Consider the following 21,465-nt stretch of genomic DNA (forward strand, 5'->3'; position numbering starts at 1 on the left):
GGGGCTGGGGATTTATCTCTGTGGTTCCACCTGCCACCTGCCCCCGCAAGCGCAAGGACCTAAGTTCGATCCTGGTACCAAAAAAACAAAACAAAACAAAAAACAGTGGTAGGGATTGAACCCAGGGCTTTGTGCATGCAATATACACCCTTTACCTCTGAGCATGTTACTGCCCCAGGCCCAAGGCATTGTCCCCATTTTTCAGATAAGGTTCCAAGATTTGTATAGGTGCACCTAATTGCCAAGTGTCAGAACCAGACATTAAATTGAACTCTCTCCTAACTCCAAAACCTGAGCCTCTAATAATGAGTATTTAAAAAGGTAATCATGGATTAATCCAATAAAGGAATCCATTTTAATACTTAGTAAAAACTAAAGAGAACAACTCCAGCATGGACTAAACCAAGGCCAAAATGACTATGTATAAAATTACAATTTTTAATAAAGTAATAAAAAATTTAAAGAATAAGTAGAGGATGATTGTATTTTAATCCTGGCCAGTGAGGTGAGAGTGGCCTTTATTCCTCAGTATCCCCCGAGAAGCAGGCATGCTTCCCTTTATTTAGTGAGCTTTTTGGACATTTCACTGTCTCATCAACTGGGGACAATTACCACAGAAGAGCTGTAACCTGTCTAACAAACCATCTTGTGGTAGAAATTCATAGGAGTCAGGTGGGCACAATGAGAAATTATTAGATTGAATAGCATTGTCTGAAAGTACAAAAGGGACTGGGTAATAATAATCTGCATATTTAATATGGTATATGCTTTCTTCTTCCAAATTCCTCAAAGTGTATTCTGATTCATATTAAGAATCAGGAGTATTGAATGAGGATTTCTAGGGCCTGGTAAGCCATACTGGATAACCAAAACAGATGTTGGTAGGAAAAGAAAGACTTAGTGAAGACCAAAACTCAGGATTTTCATCTTTTCCCAATTTTCTTAGGCTATTTTAAAGGCACTTTGGAAATGTTTAAGTTCAGGCTAGACTGGTGTTCCTTACAGGTATTGTAGATATTTTTTGGTACTAGTTGGGAGAGTAAAGAAGATATTTGAGGCGGGTTCTAATAGTTTAGTATTATTGGGCACATTTTGGAAGCTTGTAGGAGCCAACATTTATTTCTGTTAATTCCTAGTAACATTCATATTGTTGGCTTCTATTGTTTTTTATTAGGTATATTTTCAATTTAAGGCCATTGATTGGCCAACCTCTTCAAATACATTATACAACATACCATATTCCAGGGATTTACACACAGTATTTGGGGAAGACTATTGGTATTTCAGGCATTTATTTCATATCAGTGGAAATAGTCACACCAGAGAAGTTGCTTTTTGTTGTAATAGTTCCTTCTGTTTTATGTTCATCCATTTATTCACAAACTGTGCCTTAGTTAAACCCTGATGCTGTCCTCAGAGCAGGCATGGTGCCATCATAACAGCTGAGCAGTCATGGAGGGAGGTAAGAATGTGCATGGGCATGAATTGTGTCCATTAAAGGCAGAGTCCCCGCCAGAAGTGCACAAGCCATGGTGACTCCTGGGGTTTGTTGCCCCCAGTGATGGCCACTAGATCCTCTTCTCCTTTGTATCAAATCTGGGATGCATTATTCTGTTAAGATAAGCATATAGTCAATTTGAAACCTCACAAAGTATAATTTATATTTATGTCACCTATAGTCCTGTAAGTTTATTAGAGGATCAAAAAGATCATAAACAAGTTATTAAAAAGATAGTTTAATTTTTGTCCTTTAAGTCTTCATTTAGTTCTACTCCCTGACAAGTTTCAAAATATAGACAACTTTGATATAATTTTTTAGTGTATTGAATTTAAATGAGATTATTTCTCAGCACTTAACATTTCAGAGTTTTGCATGACAGACCCAATACAATTAATAAAATAATAGATTATTAGAGCTGCAAGGGCCCTTAATGGTCAGCCTATTCTCCATTTGTCCAAAGGAGGAAATCAAGATCTAGAGAGGTAAAGGAGACTCACTCAAGTTCTCACTACTGGCCAGTGGCAAAATCTGGACTAAACACAGGTGTCATACATTGCTTTTCCATGATGTCATAGCTAAATTCCAATGCTGTTAATCTGACATGTAAAGTACAAGAATTTCTATCTAAAGGAAGTGTAAGCACCTGGAAATTTTTGTAAATCAAGATCTTTACTGCTTAGCCATTGCTTTAAAAAATGAAAGGGATCTAACCCTCCCATGGAAAATGTCTAACACTACCATTGCAATTCTCACTGAATGAGAGGGATTATGTGTCACAATACTCTGTCCTGTTGCATTTCCCTTATGAAGATGCAGGTTTGGTTTCATATAACATAATCTTAATAGAAGAACAGAATTTTACATTGCAATTACTAATATATCCTCTTTAGGTAATTTATTTTCATTTAACTCATGGGTTGCCTTTGAATCAAGATTGGTACTGATAAGAACTTAGAACAAATTTCTGGATATTTTGCAGCCACAAATCTGTTGTTAAAGAAAAAAAGGGATTTTTTTTTTTAGAATTATTCAAATTATATAATTACTGTAAACAAAATTTACCAAATAACAATTCAGCCCCTTTACTTTAGAGTGTTTCTATAGATATCTTTGGCTTTCCATTCATAAACCATTTTTTTTCTTAAAATGTTTAGTTTTTTATTAAAATAAGTACCTTTGTTAAATAGTTAAAAGAAATATTCTGGGTTGCAAATAACCCCCATGAAGCATTTCAGTATGCTTATGGAACTGTTTTACAAGTATTTTATATTTGCAAAAGTGCGGCTGGTGATGTAGCTTCATGTAGAGAGCTTGCCTAGTATGTGAAGGCCCTGGGTTAGATCCCTGGCAAAAGGAGAAAACAACAAAAAACTTACATACAGTACTTATAAAAGTGAATTTTTAATCTTTTGGGTTTATTTCATTCTGTTTACTTAAAAGCCATTAATAAGAAGATTAAGATGTGCACAGCATTCAAAAATCCTGGGAAACAACTGTCAGCTTTATAGTTCCTTAAAGAAGCATTAAAAACTTTATACTTAAACAAAAATTAAATTTGCTGCTCATATGCATAAAAGATTTAATGGCATATAAATTGGGAATAATTGTTCTGTTTAAAAGGATTAAATTAAACCTAAATCAATAATGACATGTGCAATTTCAATTTAACTGCCTACTTAAAATAAAGTGGCAAATAAATAACAGCTAAATGATTAATAGCAATGCTTTTATTCACCTCCTCAACAGGCAAAATGGGTAGTTATTGAATATTTTATTGTGAGTGCAAAGGATGTTAATTGTACAAGAAACATGCTCTAATTTTAGTAATTTTTTTGATTGAATACAAAGCTGAATATGAGACTCTTCATTAAGTGGAAATTTAATTTTATTTTGTTTGAAGTTATCACTGTGAGCACTCAGATATGGTCCATTAAAGCCAGCAAATATCCTGGCGTGTGCATGTGAAACTGCCTCCACCCCCTTCCCCTCTGCATCCATTTCAACCCAGGCCTCTGAAGGGGAAACCTGGCATCTGTTGTCTGAACAGTAACAAAAGAGTTGTGTACTCATTGTCTGTGTAACCTTTCCATCAAATGAGGAGGAAAAGAGGTGCATGTTTTGTGTGTGGATGATTACTGATGAAAGGGTACTTCACACTCTTTGTCCTAGTGTGTTGACCTGGACCACAAAAGACAATTGAGCTTCTTAGCACACAAGCTCAATACAATGGGGTTCTTTAGTATCATGTTCTATTTCAACCATTAAATTTGTTGTCATGAAGCATTACAGGTTTCCATGCTCATGATTTTGCAAAACATAACCTCTCATTTGTTTTGACATATGTTTTTCACCTAGAAAGGGAAATGTTTTAAGATATTTGTTGCAGGTGTAAATGGTGCAGCATAATTAACACTTTGACACAAGCTACATTTTCAGACTACCCTTGTATAGACACATTTTTAGAGTTTCTCTTCAAACAATTGGTTCAGATTTTTTCTCACAGCCAAAGCAATAATTTTCTCTGGTTTGTTTCCAAATACTCAGCATTTTCTAGGTTCTCCTTAAAACATAAGTCTTCTGTAGCATATGATATTGCTTCTATAGTCAGATTTCAAGAAAGGAAATCTGTTGTTGTTAGAAGCTATGGCATTTTTAGGTCTAAAATAATTTAATTCTCCCAGCTTTATCTTCCTCATTATTTTTCAGTGATTGTTAAAATATTCCATCATGTGAAAACACTGACATTTCTCAATCCCATTTCCTGAATTATGATTCAGACATTCTCCACAGTGCCTAAGTCATGACTGAAAACTAGTTTTTAGAGATGTTAAATGTTTCAGGCCACATGGACGTCTTTCTGTGCCCTGGAAATAACTTAAGCCCTAGGGAGTGAAGACTCCCTTGACTCCAGCCGCAGGAAGCACAATACATAACAACATTATGTCGTGGTGACTGAGCGTAACACACAGCAAGTAAAGGCCAGTGACAGAGCTCAGTGACACACACTTGCATCGCTAGCTCTTACTGAGTCCTTACTCTGTGGTATGCACAGAAGTTAAGTGACTTGCCCACATTCACATAGTAGTTGGTGGCACCAGGTACTGCATGCAGGCATCCTAACTGTAGGACCTTTGTCCTTAGACACTCTGGTCAGGACCACAATACTTTGTCACAATTCAGAGAAACAGAGTACACCACAAATATTACATATGACTAAATAAAGTCTATAACCATCAGTGCAGATATTATGCCATTATCAGTCGATACTAGTTAAATTCAATGACCAGTCAGAGTGCACCAGTTTTCTTAGCATAACTGAAGATGGAAACCAGGGAATCCATTTCCTCCAGTCACTGAACACTACTTTTTATTCAGCTTTCCATCACTGTGACAAAATATTTGAGATACTAAGGAGGAAAGATATATTTTGGCCCACAGTTTCAGGGTTTCAGTTCATAGTTATTTGGCCTTCTTGCTTTGGGCCTGTGGCAGCACAGTATATCATATAGGAGCACATGGTAGAAGAAACCTGCTGCCCTATGGCAGCTGGGAAGCAAAGAGAAAGAAAAAGGGGTCAGAGTCCCAATATTCCCTTCAAGGACATGCCCCCAGCTTACTAACTTCCTTCCGCTATCTCCTGAAGGTTCTACCACCTCCCAGTAGTGCTACAGGCTGGGAATCAAGCCTTTGGGAAACATTTCACATGCAAACTATTGCCACTACCTATTTAAAAGACAGTGGGCAATACTCAATTATTGATTCTTTGTGAGTCTATCATAGGGTCATAGAACAATGGCATTGGAATACATTTTGAGATATCATCTAGCAATTGAATCTGAAAATAATAGGTTAATATATTTTCAGTAGTAAACAAAGTTATGTCCTATATATTCATTCATTCATTTATTCATTTTTGCAGTGCTGGGTTGCACTCAGGACCTCATACATGCTAAGCAAGTGCTCTACCATTGAGCCAGCCCTGTCCTACAATTTTAAATACCTATAATATCTTGTGTTTCTTTTATACATCTAATTCACTAGCTAGTCATTACATTTAGTGGATAAAGCCTGTCCACCTCACTGGAAGGAAACATCATCCATCAGTGTGATTGTTTTGCTCACTGCTGTATCTTCTATGCTTAGTCTGCCTGTATGAAAGGAGGCACCCAACACCTATCTGTTGACTGACCAAGTGAGTCACTAACTCACCTAAGGCATATGCTATAATAGGCTTTCTGCGTGACCTCCTGTGGGAACACCTGTATGGTGCAGAGCAATTTACTGGATGTTAGCCAGCTTCCAGAGCAGACTGCCAGGGCCTATATCCTGGCTCTACCACTGGTAGTTCTGTTACCTTGGAAAATTTTCCTAAGCTCTCTGAACCTCAGTTTTTTAATCTGTTAAATGGAGATAATAATAGAACAGTATTTCCCTCAAAGTTGTTCTAAGGAAAAAAGATTCACTACAAGCCTTCCTTAGATCAGTATACAGTGATACATGCCATCTTTCCACATTCCACCCAACAGAGTGGTAGAATAGTGTGTCCCAGGGTTGGCACCATAGGAGGTGGCCAGCCCAGCTCTAAGCAGTGTAAATAAAGGATTGGCTGTTCTAAACATTCCCCAGAGACTCTATAGCCTATGTAGATAAACTTTACCGGAAACTCACCACTTTGTCCAAAAATGTTTACTAAATCTTCTGTTACTAATTAAACTCTCAGGTTAATTTACATAGCACAGACTCATTTATAGAGCTTACAAAGTCACTCAAGATCTGAACTCTTATCTAGGCATACATCTGTAATCCCAGGACTCTTGAAGGCTGAGACAGGAGTACTGCAGGTTCAAGCCCAGCCTGGGCAACTTAGTGAGAAATAAAAACTAATGGGCTGGGGATTTAGCTCAGTGGTTCCGGCGCCTGCCTCGCAAGTGCAAGGTCCTGAGTTTGATCCCCAGTACCAAAAAAAAAAAAAATAATTAAAAATAAATAAATAAAAACTAATAATAAAAAGAAAAGAGCTGGAGATGAAGTTCAGTGTGAAGGCCCTGGTTCAATGCCCAGTAATGACAAAAAAGAAAACCTGACCTCTGCTTAACTTTGATCTCTGTTCCTCGGCCTTACCCTCTCTCAACTCTCCATTTTATCTATACAGAATTTGTTCTTGGAAAGTACCACATTCTGTCTCCCTTTCATTCTTTCTCCTTGCCATTCTCTTGGGGTGGCATATATTTCTTTAGCCTAAGTTTCAGAAACGCCATGTTTCTCCCCAACTTCCCAAGCCAGGAGCAGATGTCCCTCCTGCGTCTGGATGGCCCTGTGCCTTTCATCCAAGCAGGCACCACTCCAAATTGTACATTGTTTCCTTGTCTGAATTCCCACCAGGTGCGGGCCCAACATTGTGCCACTCACCCCTGTATCCCTCTGGCTCAGTGAGTGCTCAGTAAATAAACGCTTGTCAAAACAATGAGGGAACTAATGAATGAAGAATAAAGTTTGGTTTTTCCTTTTAATATACTATGGGTATGGGAAAATGTTTCTTCATTAAAATTTTTTATTTAAGATAGTAATTGGGTTTTCTTCTACACCTAAACAATTACAATTGAGCCTGTTTCACTCCATTTAAGATAAACCTGAAAATCATTCACTAATTTGGTCTAATGCAAAAAACTCCAGCATGTTTAGATTCTAATGTATTACTATTGGTTTAAAAATAAAAACATCTAATGCTTTTTTGGTTGACTATTTTTAGAGATGCACTGATTTAATCTAGAAGCATTCCTTGACCCTTTATGACCAGAATGTGGTGTGGTGTACCAGGACAGAGGTTAGGGAAGGAAGATAACACACAGTCCTTGCTACCCAGGACCTTATCTAGGAGAGGAGACAAGAGTACCATCATGAAAAGTTAAGTAAGCACAAATACAGAGCATGTTAAGATACACTGCCTCATCTTGTACCTTAGTATTGTGCAGTCATGAGAAATAAAGCAAATATAATTTATCCCTAGTTATGGATGAGAGAGACTGGCTCAAAGGTGACATTGTTTGCCAACTGACACATAGACAGAAGTTGAGCCTAGGTATGTCCAGTCCAAGCCAAGATTGTGCCCTGTTGGACAATGCCATGTCTCGTGTAGATGTCCAATGATGCTTAAGAGCCAAGTGAAAAGCCAGGCTGAAAGATGCTGTTAGTCCATGGGAAGAGGCAGCACCCAGGAGAATCCTCCCCATCAAAGCCCAGAGGGAAGCACAGGGCACAGTGGGACACAGTTTGTTGTCCCATTTCCTGATGAATGAACCATTCCACATTCAGGCATTTTCCTAGAAGAGATCACATCTCTTCTCTTGTTGGAAAAGAGAAGACTATTTTAAAAAGTTTTCCACCTTACTATGCAAACTAAAAAATTTGAAATTATGATAGTTTACCAAGGCATGGGAGTTTAGGCTTTTTCTCCAACTTTTTTGCTTTACATCAAGTCAAAGAAATCTAGATTCACATTAAGAAGAGTAAATTAGTATTAGGGGGACCATTAGTTTGTTTACCCAGCATAAAATTATATCCTCTGTAAACGGGAATATCAAATAACATAAAAAGCCTGGGTGATTTACATTTTCTTTTTGATTAGAGGATTGAATCCACTGTACTCAAGGAAGGAAAATCTCTCCCATTTAGCTTTTGAAGATCAAAGAGGCCATTAAATATGCCATATTATCAGTATTTCTTTCCTTTTTTGGTTAAGACTAGGGGGTGCTTTGCAAATTGAGATTGCCATGGGGGAAAGAAGGACTTTATTTGGGGTCATCTACATGGATTGTGGACTAGTTCACTTTCCTGAGGCAGACCCATATGCTTACATTTTATTCAAACAGGGATATCCTGCAGTGTCAAGTGCATGCTGATCTGTTTACTGAATTTTCTGTGCATAAATCTAATGACCAAAGGATTGTGAACCTTTAGTGAGCCACAGTCTCATTCTAAGCCTGGATATCTTTCCGTAGAATATTTGCTAAAATCTGCAAAGACAAAAATGTTGTTTTATTTATTTATTTATTTTTTGGTACCTGGGATCGAACTCAGGTCCTTGTGCATGCGAAGCAGGTGGCGAAACCACTGAGCTAAATCCCCCGCCCTGCAAAGACAAAAATGAAGTGCAAAGCAAAATTACTTAAAAAAAAAAAAGGATGAACTTGTATAAGTATTCAGTTGCAATAAAATTGGCTTTCCTCCCAAAAGGAACAGGCTGAGGCGAATGTTGTCTAAGCAACAAATCCATATTTCCCTTCCTAGATAAGTAGCCAAATGTGCACGGTACCAACTAAAGTGTGAATTACAATTTTATCTTTACCAGATGAAATACTGAATTATGGTTTGTGGCATAACTAATAGCATTCTTTGAACCTCTGTGATTCATTGATTTAATGTGGTAGACATTTGTTTTTGTTTGCTAGCATTTACAATGTAACTCTCTTCCATTTTTATTTCATATTTTGATCAACTTAGATAATTAAGATCTTGTTGTCTTTGTGTATAGTGTGTGGGACTAATATGAGCCTCAGATACATCTTTAACATAGATGGTAAAAGAGAAATGAAATTATAGTGAGATTGATTTTGAGTAAAATGACCAAATGAATGCAATGAGTGAATTTATTTTGATTAAGGACTTGCCATTTCATTTCTGCTTTGGGCAGCCAACAGCTTATAAAAGACAAATATTCAGACCTCCGATATGATCCGAACTGGAAAAATAAGAAAGAGGAAGTGCAGTTGTTGGTTGTGGAAACCTTGCCAGAGTCTGCAGACAGCTCTTCAGAAAATCTGCCCTTGGTGCCGCTCTACCCTTCCAAGGAGACTTCAATGGAGCTCTCAGAGGGAAAAGACAAACAGAAAAAGAGTCCTCAGAGTGCAACCTCCTTACTCGGAAGTGAATTTTTAAGCCCAGACTATGAGCCTGGCTCCCAAGACATCGACCTATTTTCAGAGCCAAGTGACAGTGACCAGGAGGAGAAATCAAGCAACCTCTCTAAGTACCTGAAGAGTTCAAGTTCACATAATGAAGTATTCCTCCCAGGATCACGTGGCCCTCGAAGAAGGAAGTCTAAGCAATATTTTGTGGAAAAAAATAAACTTACATTGGGATTACCCACTCCTAAAACAGACTCTTATCTTCAACTTCACAATAAAAAAAGGGGAGAAACTCATCTAGAACAGGTACGTAGTGGCTGCTTAAAAATCTCTTCCTAAACACTAAACTAGAATTTGTGTTTATTTGAAATGGCTCGATATCCTTTCTTTGGGGATGATAATGTTATTTTAACCACTCATCTGGGTAAAACAAGCACTTCCATACTACATTCTGTTGCCCTTTTTTGAAGGGGAATTATCCCACAAATTCTTAAGAGCAAAATAAAAGCCATTAATGGTTTATAGTACTGTAATTGCTATAATTCAATTATATCCAAATACCTCCCATTTAAGGAATTGTAGAATTTTTTAAAACTATGTGTTCCAGTAGATTAAAAAAATAAGATGTGTATTTGATTCTTGTGTTGATTGCCTTGGTTTCCATTATAGCATCGAGTGTCAACCCCATCAAATGTCCTAACACATTGGAAGTAACATTACATGTTCGTATCTAAAATTGCAGCTCATATACAGAGTTAATTCTCAACTCAGTCTGTGCACATGTTGGGTCACTTAAGAAGGGGGACAGGGAAATATATAAAGCATTTTTCTTTTTGTTTGTTTGGTTCTTTTTGGTACCGGGGATCAAACTTGGGACCTTGTGCTTTCAAGGCAGGTGGCAGAACCACTGAGCTAAATCCGTGGCCCCAAGCATTTTTCTTTTTAACTCTTCAGATGACTCTTTATCTTCCTACTCTCTACTGATAATCAACATATCATCCTTTATTGCCCCATGTAATGACATAATTGAACGTTAGTCTTTCCATCTAGTAAACCAGAAAACTAATAAATGCCATTTTTTTCTTATATGATCATTTTGAAGGTAAGTTCTATTCCAAATGATGTATTCAAAACCTGCTGAAGTAAGTAAGTAAGTAGACCTAGTTCTGTTTCACAGGCACACACAAAGGTCCTATCAGCCTACCCCCTAGTGGATGTATCATGGAAACAAAAAAAGTATGTGGCTAGATCATATAATTGACCACCCTTATTAAAAAAACAGCTTGAAAATTCACCACCTATTCATTTTCAGATATGGAAAGGGTACTGTGGTAAATGTGGATGCACTTAGATCTGCTCCATATCTCAATTGGTATTATTTAAAGTGCTTTAACCTATTCTAACCTCAGAGTATTTTCTGATGGAACAGAATAGATGAGATGGATTAACATTTGTGATTTTTCTGAATATACCCCTTTTTTTCAGTACTTAGGACTGAACCCAGAGCCTTTGTACTGAGCTACATTCCCAGTGCTATTAATTTATTTTTGAGGCAGTGTTTCACTAAATCACTAAGTTGTCCAGGCTGGGCTCAAATTTGTGGTCCTCCTGCTGGGATTGAATGTGCACTCCTCCAGATGGATGGAGTTCTGGAATTATAGGCATGAATCCATTTTGTACTCTTAAAGGACTACAGTTTTGGCCTTTGTAGCTGATAATAATACGAAGGAATGTGTGCAGTATATTTAGCTGAATTATCAAAACACTGCTAAATTTAAGCATTTTACAACATTTTAAACCCAATTTTAGTTGTTATATATTTTTTTGGTTTCATACACATGAGAAATTTGAATTTTGCTTGATTATTCATTTAAATATAAATTCAACAGTCCAGTATCTGTGAAAAATTCTATAACTAATAATTTGTCCCAGACTAGGACAATTATTTTTCATTAAAGTGTCCCTGGAAGAAGCTGATCTAGATGGAAGGGCAGATAGTCCAAGAGTTATATTTCCAATAATAAAAGGGAAAAAAGATATATTATAAACTGTTCTATTGTTGATTTCTAAATTGCTAATTTTGTTAGTAGTTGTAAGTTAATTTAACAGACATGATTGGGGTAAAGTGACTGCCAGTGATTTCATGACCTAATTGTCTCTTTACTATGCCCCAGAAGGAACTTTTTATCATTTCAGATTTGTTTGTTCAGTGTTTAAATTCTTGGATTACTATTTGAAGGAAACATTGACCTTTCCAATACTTTCTCCAAGTTCAAATGCTGATTGATAATTGCATTCAAAATTGTTTTTTCAACATATATTTCTTTCTTTTTACTCTAGAAAAGAATAGAAAGAATGGTGTAAGGATCTTGGATCTATTTAAAAGATAGTTTTGAGTGTAAGCTAAAAGTCATGAGGGCCAGGGATGTAGCTCAGTGGTGATGTGCTAGCCTGGCAAGTGCAAGGTTGTGAGTTTGATCCTCGGTGGAAAAAAAATTCATGATTTTATTCAAATATATAAAATTAGGGGGTAGGGGAAGGAAAAAAATTAAGATGTGTTATATATATATGTGCTAACTCCTCATAAAAATGTAATCATTATGTACTGAAAACATACACCAATAAATATATATATATAAAAAGAATAGAAAGGAGTTTGACCTAATAGTGATATAATGATAGGTACAACTTGTTTTAATGAATTATAGTTAGTAGCACAAAATGTGTGTTCCTTTTGAATCATTATTTATATATAAATGTGTCCAGGCCTCTTTCCTGATATAAATTATATGTTCTCTCTGGGCAGGAAATGTGGTTTGTACTTAGTTTTTAATCTTCATAGAAACTAGCCTAATACACTGCAAGGGCTGAGTAAATAGATGGGAAATGAAAATTTATTTCTTCCACCGCCCTCAAACTATATTCTCTTTAAATGACTTGTGGGGAAAATGGCATTTTTGGAACAGTGGTTTGGAATAGTAAGTGGATATTAGAATCAGCTGAGAAGCTCATGTAGAAAGTAACCCTTGGCTGTACCCAGATCAATATAAATCTCTAGGTGAGATCCTCAACATCAGTTTTTTTTTAAAGCTCCACATGTAATTCTACTGTGAAGCCAGGTTTCAGAACCATTGTTCCAGACTAGAGCAGTGGTTTTCAGCCTTGTCTTGACTTAGGGAATCACTAGAGGACTATACTGATTCCTTGGCTAAAGCACTGAAATTCTGATTTAATTCATCTAAGCATGAGTATTTGCCAACAGTCCCTACATAATTCTAATATTTAGCCAAGATTGAGAACACTGATCTAGATCATTGGCTCCCAAACATTAGTATGCATCAGATTCATCTGGAAGGCTTATTAAAACATATTGCTGCTGTAGCACAGGAGGATAACTGAGGTGGACAACAATTGAATAGATCAAAATAGCTAGTAGAGAAGATTTTAAATTTTCCTGCTGTAGTTTGGATATGAACTGTCCCTCAGAGTTCCATGTGTTAAAGGCTGATTCCCTAGGTTGACACTATTGGAAGGTCATGAAAACTTTTAAGAGGTGGGGGCCAGTGAGGAGTGTTCTGGTCATATTTTTTTTCTGGGTTTTTATTTCCTGCCTCTTCCTCTTTTTCTCCTTTGCTTCCCAGCTGCCATGAGGTGAGCAGCTTCATTCCACCATGTGCCCCCTGCCATGATGTGCTGCTTACCACAGGCCCAAAAGCAACAGGGCCTATCAGTCATGAACTGAAACTTCCACAACTGTAATCCAGCATAAATTCATCTGCTCTATAAATTGATTATGTCGGGTATTTTGTGATAGTAAAAGAAAGTTGATTAACACAGTTCCCATCACAAAGCAATGATAAATAATTTGAGATGTGCCAGTTACTCTGATCCTATCATTATACTTTTATGGAAATGTCATACTGTATCCCATATGTATGTACAACTACTACATGCCAATTAAAATTTTTAAATGTATTTAATAAAAAGATGATTGAGGCTGGGGATTTAGCTCAGTGGTGCCACTGCCTGCCTCGCAAGCGCAAGGTCCCGAGTTTGATCCCCGGTACCAAATAAATAAAAAGTTAATGAGAGTCTTTAAAAAGAAAGATTATTGGACCCAGCCTCCCAAATTTCTTATTCAGAAGGTATAGAAAGTAGTGGTGAACCTATGGCAGGTGTGCTGCAGGGGGCTGTTTGCTATCATTAAAAGCTCTAAAAGGTTCGCCATCATTGCTATAGGATGAAGCCCAAGGATTTGAATTTTCTACATGATTCCAAAGTAGTTCTGCTGCTGTTGGGCCCACACTTTGAGAACCACTAATCCTTTACTGGGAAAACTGGAAAATGCTTGTGAACCACCTCCAATCTTTTTTTTTTTTGGTACTGGGGATCGAACTCAGGACCTTGCATTTGGGAGGCAGGCGCTAGAACCACTAAATCCCCGGCCCTCCAATCTTTTTAAAAATTCAGATGGTGACCCAGGAGGTCTGGAATGAGAACCAAAGTGTGCATTTCTAAGGCTGCTCATCCATGGACTGTGCTGTGACTGGCAAGGGGCTGGAATAAAGAACGTGGAGATTTTTACCAGAAATCTAAAAGTTAGAGTGGTATAAGTCGATGCTCACAGAGCACTGATATTTTCACTGGCGGATATGCTTGTCCAGTTAAGTTTTGGTAGGAGGTGAAATGGCAGAGTTGGCATGTTTGAAGGCTGAAGTATTTTTTTTGAGTATTTTCTCCTTGTAATTTATTTGAAAGAGGTAACAAACCAGGGATCGAACTCAGGACCTTGTGCTTGCGAGGCAGCCGCAGTGCCACTGAGCTAAATCCCTCGCCCCCCTTTAATATTTCTTAATAGTAAATTCACTCAAGTTGTTCATAAAAGTTCATGGAGAGTGTCCTCATTAAAAAAAAAACAGATGTAGTATACTCTAACTGCATGGTTGTACTATAACTTAACTACTCCCCAAGTGACAGATGTGAGTGGCTTCCAATCTTGCTGTTACAAATAAGACTAAAATGGGGCTGGAGATTTAGCTCAGTGGTGCTGCACCTGCCTCACAAGTGCAAGGACCTGAGTTTGATATCCAGTACCAAAAAAGGAACAGTGTGTAGAGTATTTTAAAAGTGGAAAGAATAAAAACATATCTTATTTGCTTGCTATGCTAAAAACTCTTAGATAGTTAATTGTGAGGGGTGAGGAGAATGTGCAGGAGCAGCTTTTCAGTCTAACTTTTCATATCTTATTTTTTAACCATCCCTATATACTAACTTCTTAAAAATTAAATTGAAAATGGCAATAAAATGAGTTAGGGGCATCTGCAAAATGTATAATGTACATTTTGTAGCAGCCCAGAAAGTTTCCCATCTTCTGACTGCAAGGTGTTACCTAATTTCATTTTTTGCTTATACGGAATGGGTCAGAGGAGAACCAATGATCCTTTACATTCATTTGTTCCACAGTCTTTTTACCTTTATTTATAGAACTGCTGATTGTCCATTAAAATGCACTTTGATTGCATGGTAGGATCTTAACCACATGATGTGTGGAGCAAAGCATGGATGTGAAAACAAACTCACACTAGAGGGCACTTGAGCATCGCCATGAGGCAGAAACTTTGCTGGTGAATATTAAGTGCTAGATTTTATTCATGATTTGTTCAGTAGCCAAAAGTATTTGTCTGAAACTCATTAGTGTCTGAGTCTATTTATGATCTACCATTAAAGGAAATTGTTTTTTGAAAAATGAACTACCCTTCTATCTTGATTCTAATGTGACTTTGAAGATGAAGGTGAAATGTAGTATATGAGTTCCAAAGAGGAGTAAGTGCTTTATGCATGTTATTTGGCTCTTTCCTAGTAATTTTTTAGAAATTAGAGATGTTTTACAAATGTAAATATAGAAAGGTAATTCAATAGTCTATAGTCTTCAAGACAATATAAAGCTATAAATAGAATCCATTATTCAGATCCACTATCCACTCTGTGTATTCTGATTGAAGACATTTGTGGCTGTTACTGAGACAACAGGTCAATCAGTCAACATATATTTATTGAGCACCAACTATGTGCTAAGTTCTCTTCCAGTGCTAGTGATGTAACAGACATACAGAGCTCCTTCCACAAGCTTACATTCCAGTCCTGTGACACACATAAGAAACATAACAAAATAATTTCAGGTGCTGATCAGCACCTTCAGGGAGGATCAATAAACTTTAATGAAGTAATAAAGGGGAGTATAACTGGGCTGTTCATCTGGGTGCTTGGGGAAGGTCTTTCAATGGAGATGTCGTTTGAGTTGAGCTGTGAAAAGATAAGAAACAGACAAACATGAGTGATCCGGGGAAATGCTTCAGTTTGCCCTGCCTTAGTAGCAGCATTCTTGCCTGGGGACAACCCAATTTTGTGGGAGAAAAGACAAAACCAAAGCAGAAATACTGTTTTGGGTGTCAGACAATCGTGGGTCAGATACTGGGTCTTCAGTGTAGCACTTACTAGATGTTTGAACAGGTAACACTTTAAACTTAATCTTCCTCATCTATTATGGGATCAATTTGTCTCTTGGATGTCTACTTGAAGAATTTGTAGAAACCCCCTGACATATGACAGACCCTCAGTAAAGGGAATCTATTATTTCCACTTGGCAGCCCTTAAATCATGGGAAGGGAAAGAAATCCACACAGGGAACAGGCCCTTTTAAATAGCCTTTTTTTATTTTTTCAGGGTACAGTGCCTCAGAATAAAAGAATATAACTTCAGGTAGAATAAGGATAAAATGTAGCTATCTTCAAAGGAAGTAGAATAGGCACATCTCCCACTAATTCTATGATATCTCCTGACCCCAGATCAACCACTGTCCTGTGGATTATAAAATAGTATAATTTTATATTCACTAGTTGGCATATTTCTTTAATGATTGTTCAGATACTGTTTCAAATATCTCTACTCCATGGCAAGGAACTTATGAATAATTTTGGATCTTATATACAGTATGTAGTAATTTGGTTTTAAAGTATAATCCTTTCAAAACTTTCCCTCCTCAATTCTTATTTTCCCCACTGCCTTCATGCTGGCCTTATGGATACAAATGTGCACTTATATCAATATGCTGCTTAATATGTTACCTTCTAGACAAAAATCAAACTCCCAGAGAGATAAGGAGGCCCTGTATGGTTGGCCCTACTTGCACCTTTAGCCTTACCCTTCATCATTGTCCTCTTGTGTCCTGTGCTCCAGCCATACTCTGGGAACTCACAGTACTAAGTCCAGGATTTCTTCAGGGCCCTCCTCTGTTCATGCTCATGGCCCACTCTCTCCAGACTTGTTTGCTTGGGAAAAACTTACCCACTGCCTTATCACTTTCTTGTCTCTGGGACAAATAATCTGACACTCAAAATTTAAAGGAGGAGAGGTTTATTTTGGCTCAATTTTTAGAGTAATCAGTCCATAATCAGTTTGCTCCAAGGCAAGAAGAGTATGGTGGGGCCACGGATTTAGCTCAGTGGTTCCGCCGCCTGCCTTGCAAGTGCAAGGACACGAGTTCAATCCCCGGTACCAAAAAAAAGGAGTATGGTGGAAGGATCTGGTGGAGGAAAGCTGCTCACATCATGACAGCCAGGAAGTAGAGCGAGAGAAGAGGAGCGAGTGACCCACCTCCAATCAGGCCCCACCTCTAAGCACATGAGACTTTTGGGGGATATTTTAGATCTAAACCATAACACCCTCCTTTCAAGATTCAGCTCAAAATGTCTCTGCTTTTATGTAGATTTCTGAGCATCCTCCCTCCTACAACCTCTCTCGCACCTGAACATCCCTCATGGAAACCAGTGCCCACATTGCAGTTTTCCTTGTCTGTATGTCTTTACATGACTATGAGATCCTTAAGGTCATGAGCTGATCATGTCTGGATCCCCAGAGCCCAGTATATAGTAAGCACAATCTAAATATTTGATGAAGAACTGTAACTTTTAAATACTTTTTCTTTGGTCCAAAATCTTACTGTTTTTAAAATGAAAAAAAACCCAGATTAACATAAATTAGTACTGTTTATTTAAATACTGGAATACAAAGTCAAAAGACCTGAGTTGAATCCCATTATTTGCTTATTTGTTTGTTTGTTTTGTTTTGTTTGTGGAACCAGGGATCGAACTCAAGACCTTGTGCTTGCCAGGCAGGTGTGGTGCCACTGATCCACATCCTTACCCTGAACCCCATTATTATTACAGCCATTTGTTGTCTTTGGCACATGAAAATATTGTGCAGAGCCCTGTCTCCTCATTTAAAGTGAAGTTACAAATGTTTGCTTTATACCACAGATTCAAGATTACTGGGATGATCAAATGAGGTATAAAAGCTTTTTATAATCATATAGTCTTATATAAATATGTTCATTATTGAATGGTTGGAATTTATAGTCTTCTACTGCATAAGATTACTAAGTGTTATTTTGCTCTTCTTTTCCATTGTTTTGAACATAGTAGAACTGTAGTTTGTCCATAAAATAATGCTTTACATTGATTTAAATTACGAACATCTTTTTATAATTACATTTGGCTAGAAACAGAATTCTTTTTAATGGAAATCTTCCAGTGTGGTAGGGCTTTTTAGTTCCCTCTCTTCTCTTATACTTGTAACAAATATTCTTCTCCAAGGTAGGAAATCTGTAGATGTTCATTGATCGATAGATGTCCAATTTTGCCCTTTGCTACTGCCATAAGAGCACTTACTTATGACAGTATAATTTCAATTCAACTTTATGGTTTTTTCAATACAAGACATTTCTTAAGACAGCTTTCTTGTGTGCGCTGTTCACTTAGTTGCTTAAACTACCAATTTGTATGATCTACAGAGTGACACTTCATTAATTCCACATTATTGAGGGATCCATAAAAAGAAAACTTCCCATGTGATGAAAGCATGCCCTTTTGAAGTCAGAAATTTAACATAATTAATCACTTTTAAGGATTAATCATTTTTAAGCTTCCAAAACTGTACCTAGCATACTTGACAATTCTATTACATTTTTCTGCAGTGGAGTTAGAGGTTGTGGCAATGTGCATGATTCTTTCCCTTGGTACTAAATAAAAGAGTGCATGAATCTGCTATTAAACTTGGTCCAGTGGGAAACAGACATATAAACAATCAGGACCAAGTGAAAATTGCTATACAGGATGAGCATACCTAATCCAAAAATCCAAAATCCGAAGTGCTCCAAAATCCAAAGCTTTTTGAGCACTGACAAGATATCACAAACGCAAAATTTCACACCTGACCTCAGGTGATGGGTCACAGTGGAGGTACACCAAAAATATTGCACAAAATTATCTTCAGGCTATGTGTATAAGGTGTATGTGAAACATAAGTAAATTTTGTGTTTAGACTCAGGTCTCCTCTCCAGGATATCTCATTATGTATATGCAAATATTCCAAAATCCAAAACATGGTCCAAGCATTTTAAACAAAGAATCCCCTAGGGCCGGGGATTTAGCTCAGTGGTTCCGTCACCTGCCACACGAGCGCAAGGTCCCGAGTTCAATCCCCGGTACCAAAAAAAAAAAAAAAAAAGAATCCCCAGATCCCCAGCCAGTACTAGCAATATGTAAGATCCTAAAGGAACCCCAAATAAAAAGTGTGTAAGTTTGTCCAGGGATATCAGAAAGGGCTTCCAACAGAGGCAGTCATGGATCTGAAATTTTTGGTTTGTTGATTTGCTGGTTGGTTGGTTGGCTTATTTATTTATTTACTTACTTATTGTGCTACTGGGAATTAAACCCAGAGACTTTGCACTGAGTTATAGTCCCAGTCCTTTTAAAATTTTTTAAATTTTTGAGTTAGGATCTCTCTAAGTTGCTAAGTCGCCTAGGTTGGACTCAAACTTGCTATCTTTCTACCTCGGCCTTTTAGAGTGCTGGGATTACAGGTATGTGCCACCATGCTTGGCTGGAACTGATTCTTTAACAAGAAGTTGACAGTGGAGGTGACAGTAGAGGTACTGAAGGCAAAGACAGCCAGTGCAGTGGTCTGAAGTATGGAAGAGTACCGCTTAAATAGAAGTCTGCAAGTAAGGCAGGAAACTCTCCCACTAATTAGGAATTAGAAGCTGGCCAACTGAATCAAATATACGTGCTGAAGCAAATACAAAAAGTGGTTACCATGTACCTTAACTATTTGGTTTTCACTTTCAAAAAATAAATATACATTGATTTGTCAGGTTTTTGCTGAAGGGCCAAGATCCTTTCTACTAGCACTGATTCTGTTGATTAGAGTTTCACATTGTATTTCTTGAATCAATTTAAGATCATCTATGATTTCCAGTTTTGATTTTTCAAAAGGAAAATACAAATTTAAGAAGGCTTTAGAAACAATTTAAGAATATAACTTCTCTGGCTTTTGTTTTTTATAAATGTTTCCCCTAATCTTTTCTTTTCTTAACTGTATATCCTTTTATTGGTACATTTTAGGTATACAATATAATGACATTCATCATTGGAAATTTGCACCTTTACATACTCTCTTGGTATTTCTCCCCCTTCCCCTGCCCTCCCTTCAACCCCTCCATCCCTCCCTGTTTACAGAGACTTTGTTTCCTTTTTTTCATTTTCCCATATTAATTCCATTCCCTTCTTTCCTTTCCCCTAGCCCTTCCCCTTTGCCCCTTTTCTTCCTATTTCACATTATCTATTATATCATTTAGTCCTTATTTACACTTTCAGTTTCTCACACTAAAGAAACTATTTGATATTTACACGTGTGTCCTATTTATTTCACTTAAGAGTATCACCTCAATGTGCATTCATTTAGCTATAAATGTCTCTATCATTTTTATGCCATTTTATAAATAAAAAAAAACCCTACATTTTCTTTATCCAGTCTCCAGTTGATGGGCATTTGGGCTGTTTCCAAGTTTTAGCTATTACAAACTGTGCTGCTATGAACATGGGTGAAGATATATCACTGTGGTATGATTCTTTTAATTCTTTGGGGAAGATACCCAGCAGGGGAATAGCTGGGTCAAATGGGACTTCCAGTCCTAGTTCTTTGAGGTATCTCCATACAGATTTCCACAATGATTCCACCAGTCTACATTCCCACCAGCAGTGGAGCAGGGTTCCTCTTTCCCCACAGCCCCACCAGCATTTGTTATATGTGCTGCTGAAGCGAGCACCCCGCCAGCATTTGTTATTGGTTGATTTCTTGATAGCAGCCATTCTTACTTGGGTGAGGTGGAATCTCAGCATTGTTTCCATCTGCATCTCTCAAATGACCAGTGATGTTGAACATTTTTTCATACGTTTATTTGCTGTTTTTACTTCTTTGTCTGAGAAATGTCTGTTCATTTCAGATGCCCATTGGGTCTTTATATTTGGGGGGGGGGGTCTGATTTTTCTTAGTTCTTTATACATTCTAGATAGTAGACCTTTGTCTGAAGAACAGCTGGTAAAACTTTTTCCCACATTGTAGGCTGTCTCTTAGCTCTGTTGGTGGTTTCTCTTGCAGTGCAGAAGCTTTTTAATAAGATGAGATCCCATTTGTTGATTCTTTGTGCTAGTTCCCATGCTATTGAGGATTTGTTCATAAAGATTTTTTCCTATGCCAGTGTCTTCAAGAGTTCTACCTAACTTATCTTCCAGCAAGTTTAGTGTTTCTGTTTTAATATTTAAATCTTTAATCCACTTTGATTTTAGGTTAGTGCATGGTGAAAGATAGGGGTCTAGTTTTAATCTTTGGCAAATTGAAATCCAGTTTTTCCAACATCATTTATTAAAGAGGCTATCTTTCCTCCAGTGAGGATGGATAGCTCCTTTGTCAAAGATGAGGTAGCTGAGTATGTCTGGAGTTGTTTCTGTATCTTGTAGTCTATTTCACTGATCCTTGGGTCTGTTTCTTTGCCAGTATCATGCTGTTTTTTTCACAGTGGCTTTGTATTATAGTTTCAAGTTTGGGATTGTGATACTCCCTGCCATGTCTCTGTTGCCTAGAATTGCTTTTGTTATTCTAAGTCTCTTCTTGTTCCAAATGAATTTTTGGATTGTTTTCTCTAGCTCTATGAAATATATTGTT

The 21,465-nt window shown here is 37.3% G+C and overlaps 2 protein-coding genes across 14 annotated transcripts in view; both read left to right on the forward strand.

Annotated features, from left to right (window-relative positions):
* Crtam (cytotoxic and regulatory T cell molecule) overlaps nucleotides 1–21,465 on the forward strand; it is a 91,979-nt gene that overhangs the window by 29,303 nt on the left and 41,211 nt on the right. The window lies entirely within an intron of this gene.
* The window catches only part of Jhy (junctional cadherin complex regulator), a 70,151-nt gene that overhangs the window by 7,475 nt on the left and 41,211 nt on the right, over nucleotides 1–21,465 (forward strand). For all 13 annotated transcript variants that reach the window (XR_002391247.2, XM_004870903.4, XM_087212577.1 and 10 more), the window contains exon 3: nucleotides 9,192–9,711. Coding sequence is in view for 12 of the 13 variants with exons in the window: in XM_004870903.4 (XP_004870960.2) it covers nucleotides 9,192–9,711 (520 nt within the window). In the remaining variant the exon portion in view is untranslated. The remainder of the gene's footprint in view (nucleotides 1–9,191; nucleotides 9,712–21,465) is intronic.

This window comes from Heterocephalus glaber, unplaced genomic scaffold (genome assembly GCF_053883595.1).
Source record: "Heterocephalus glaber isolate CG9 unplaced genomic scaffold, H.glaber_assembly_v1.0 deba00001431, whole genome shotgun sequence".
Lineage (NCBI taxonomy): Eukaryota > Metazoa > Chordata > Mammalia > Rodentia > Bathyergidae > Heterocephalus > Heterocephalus glaber.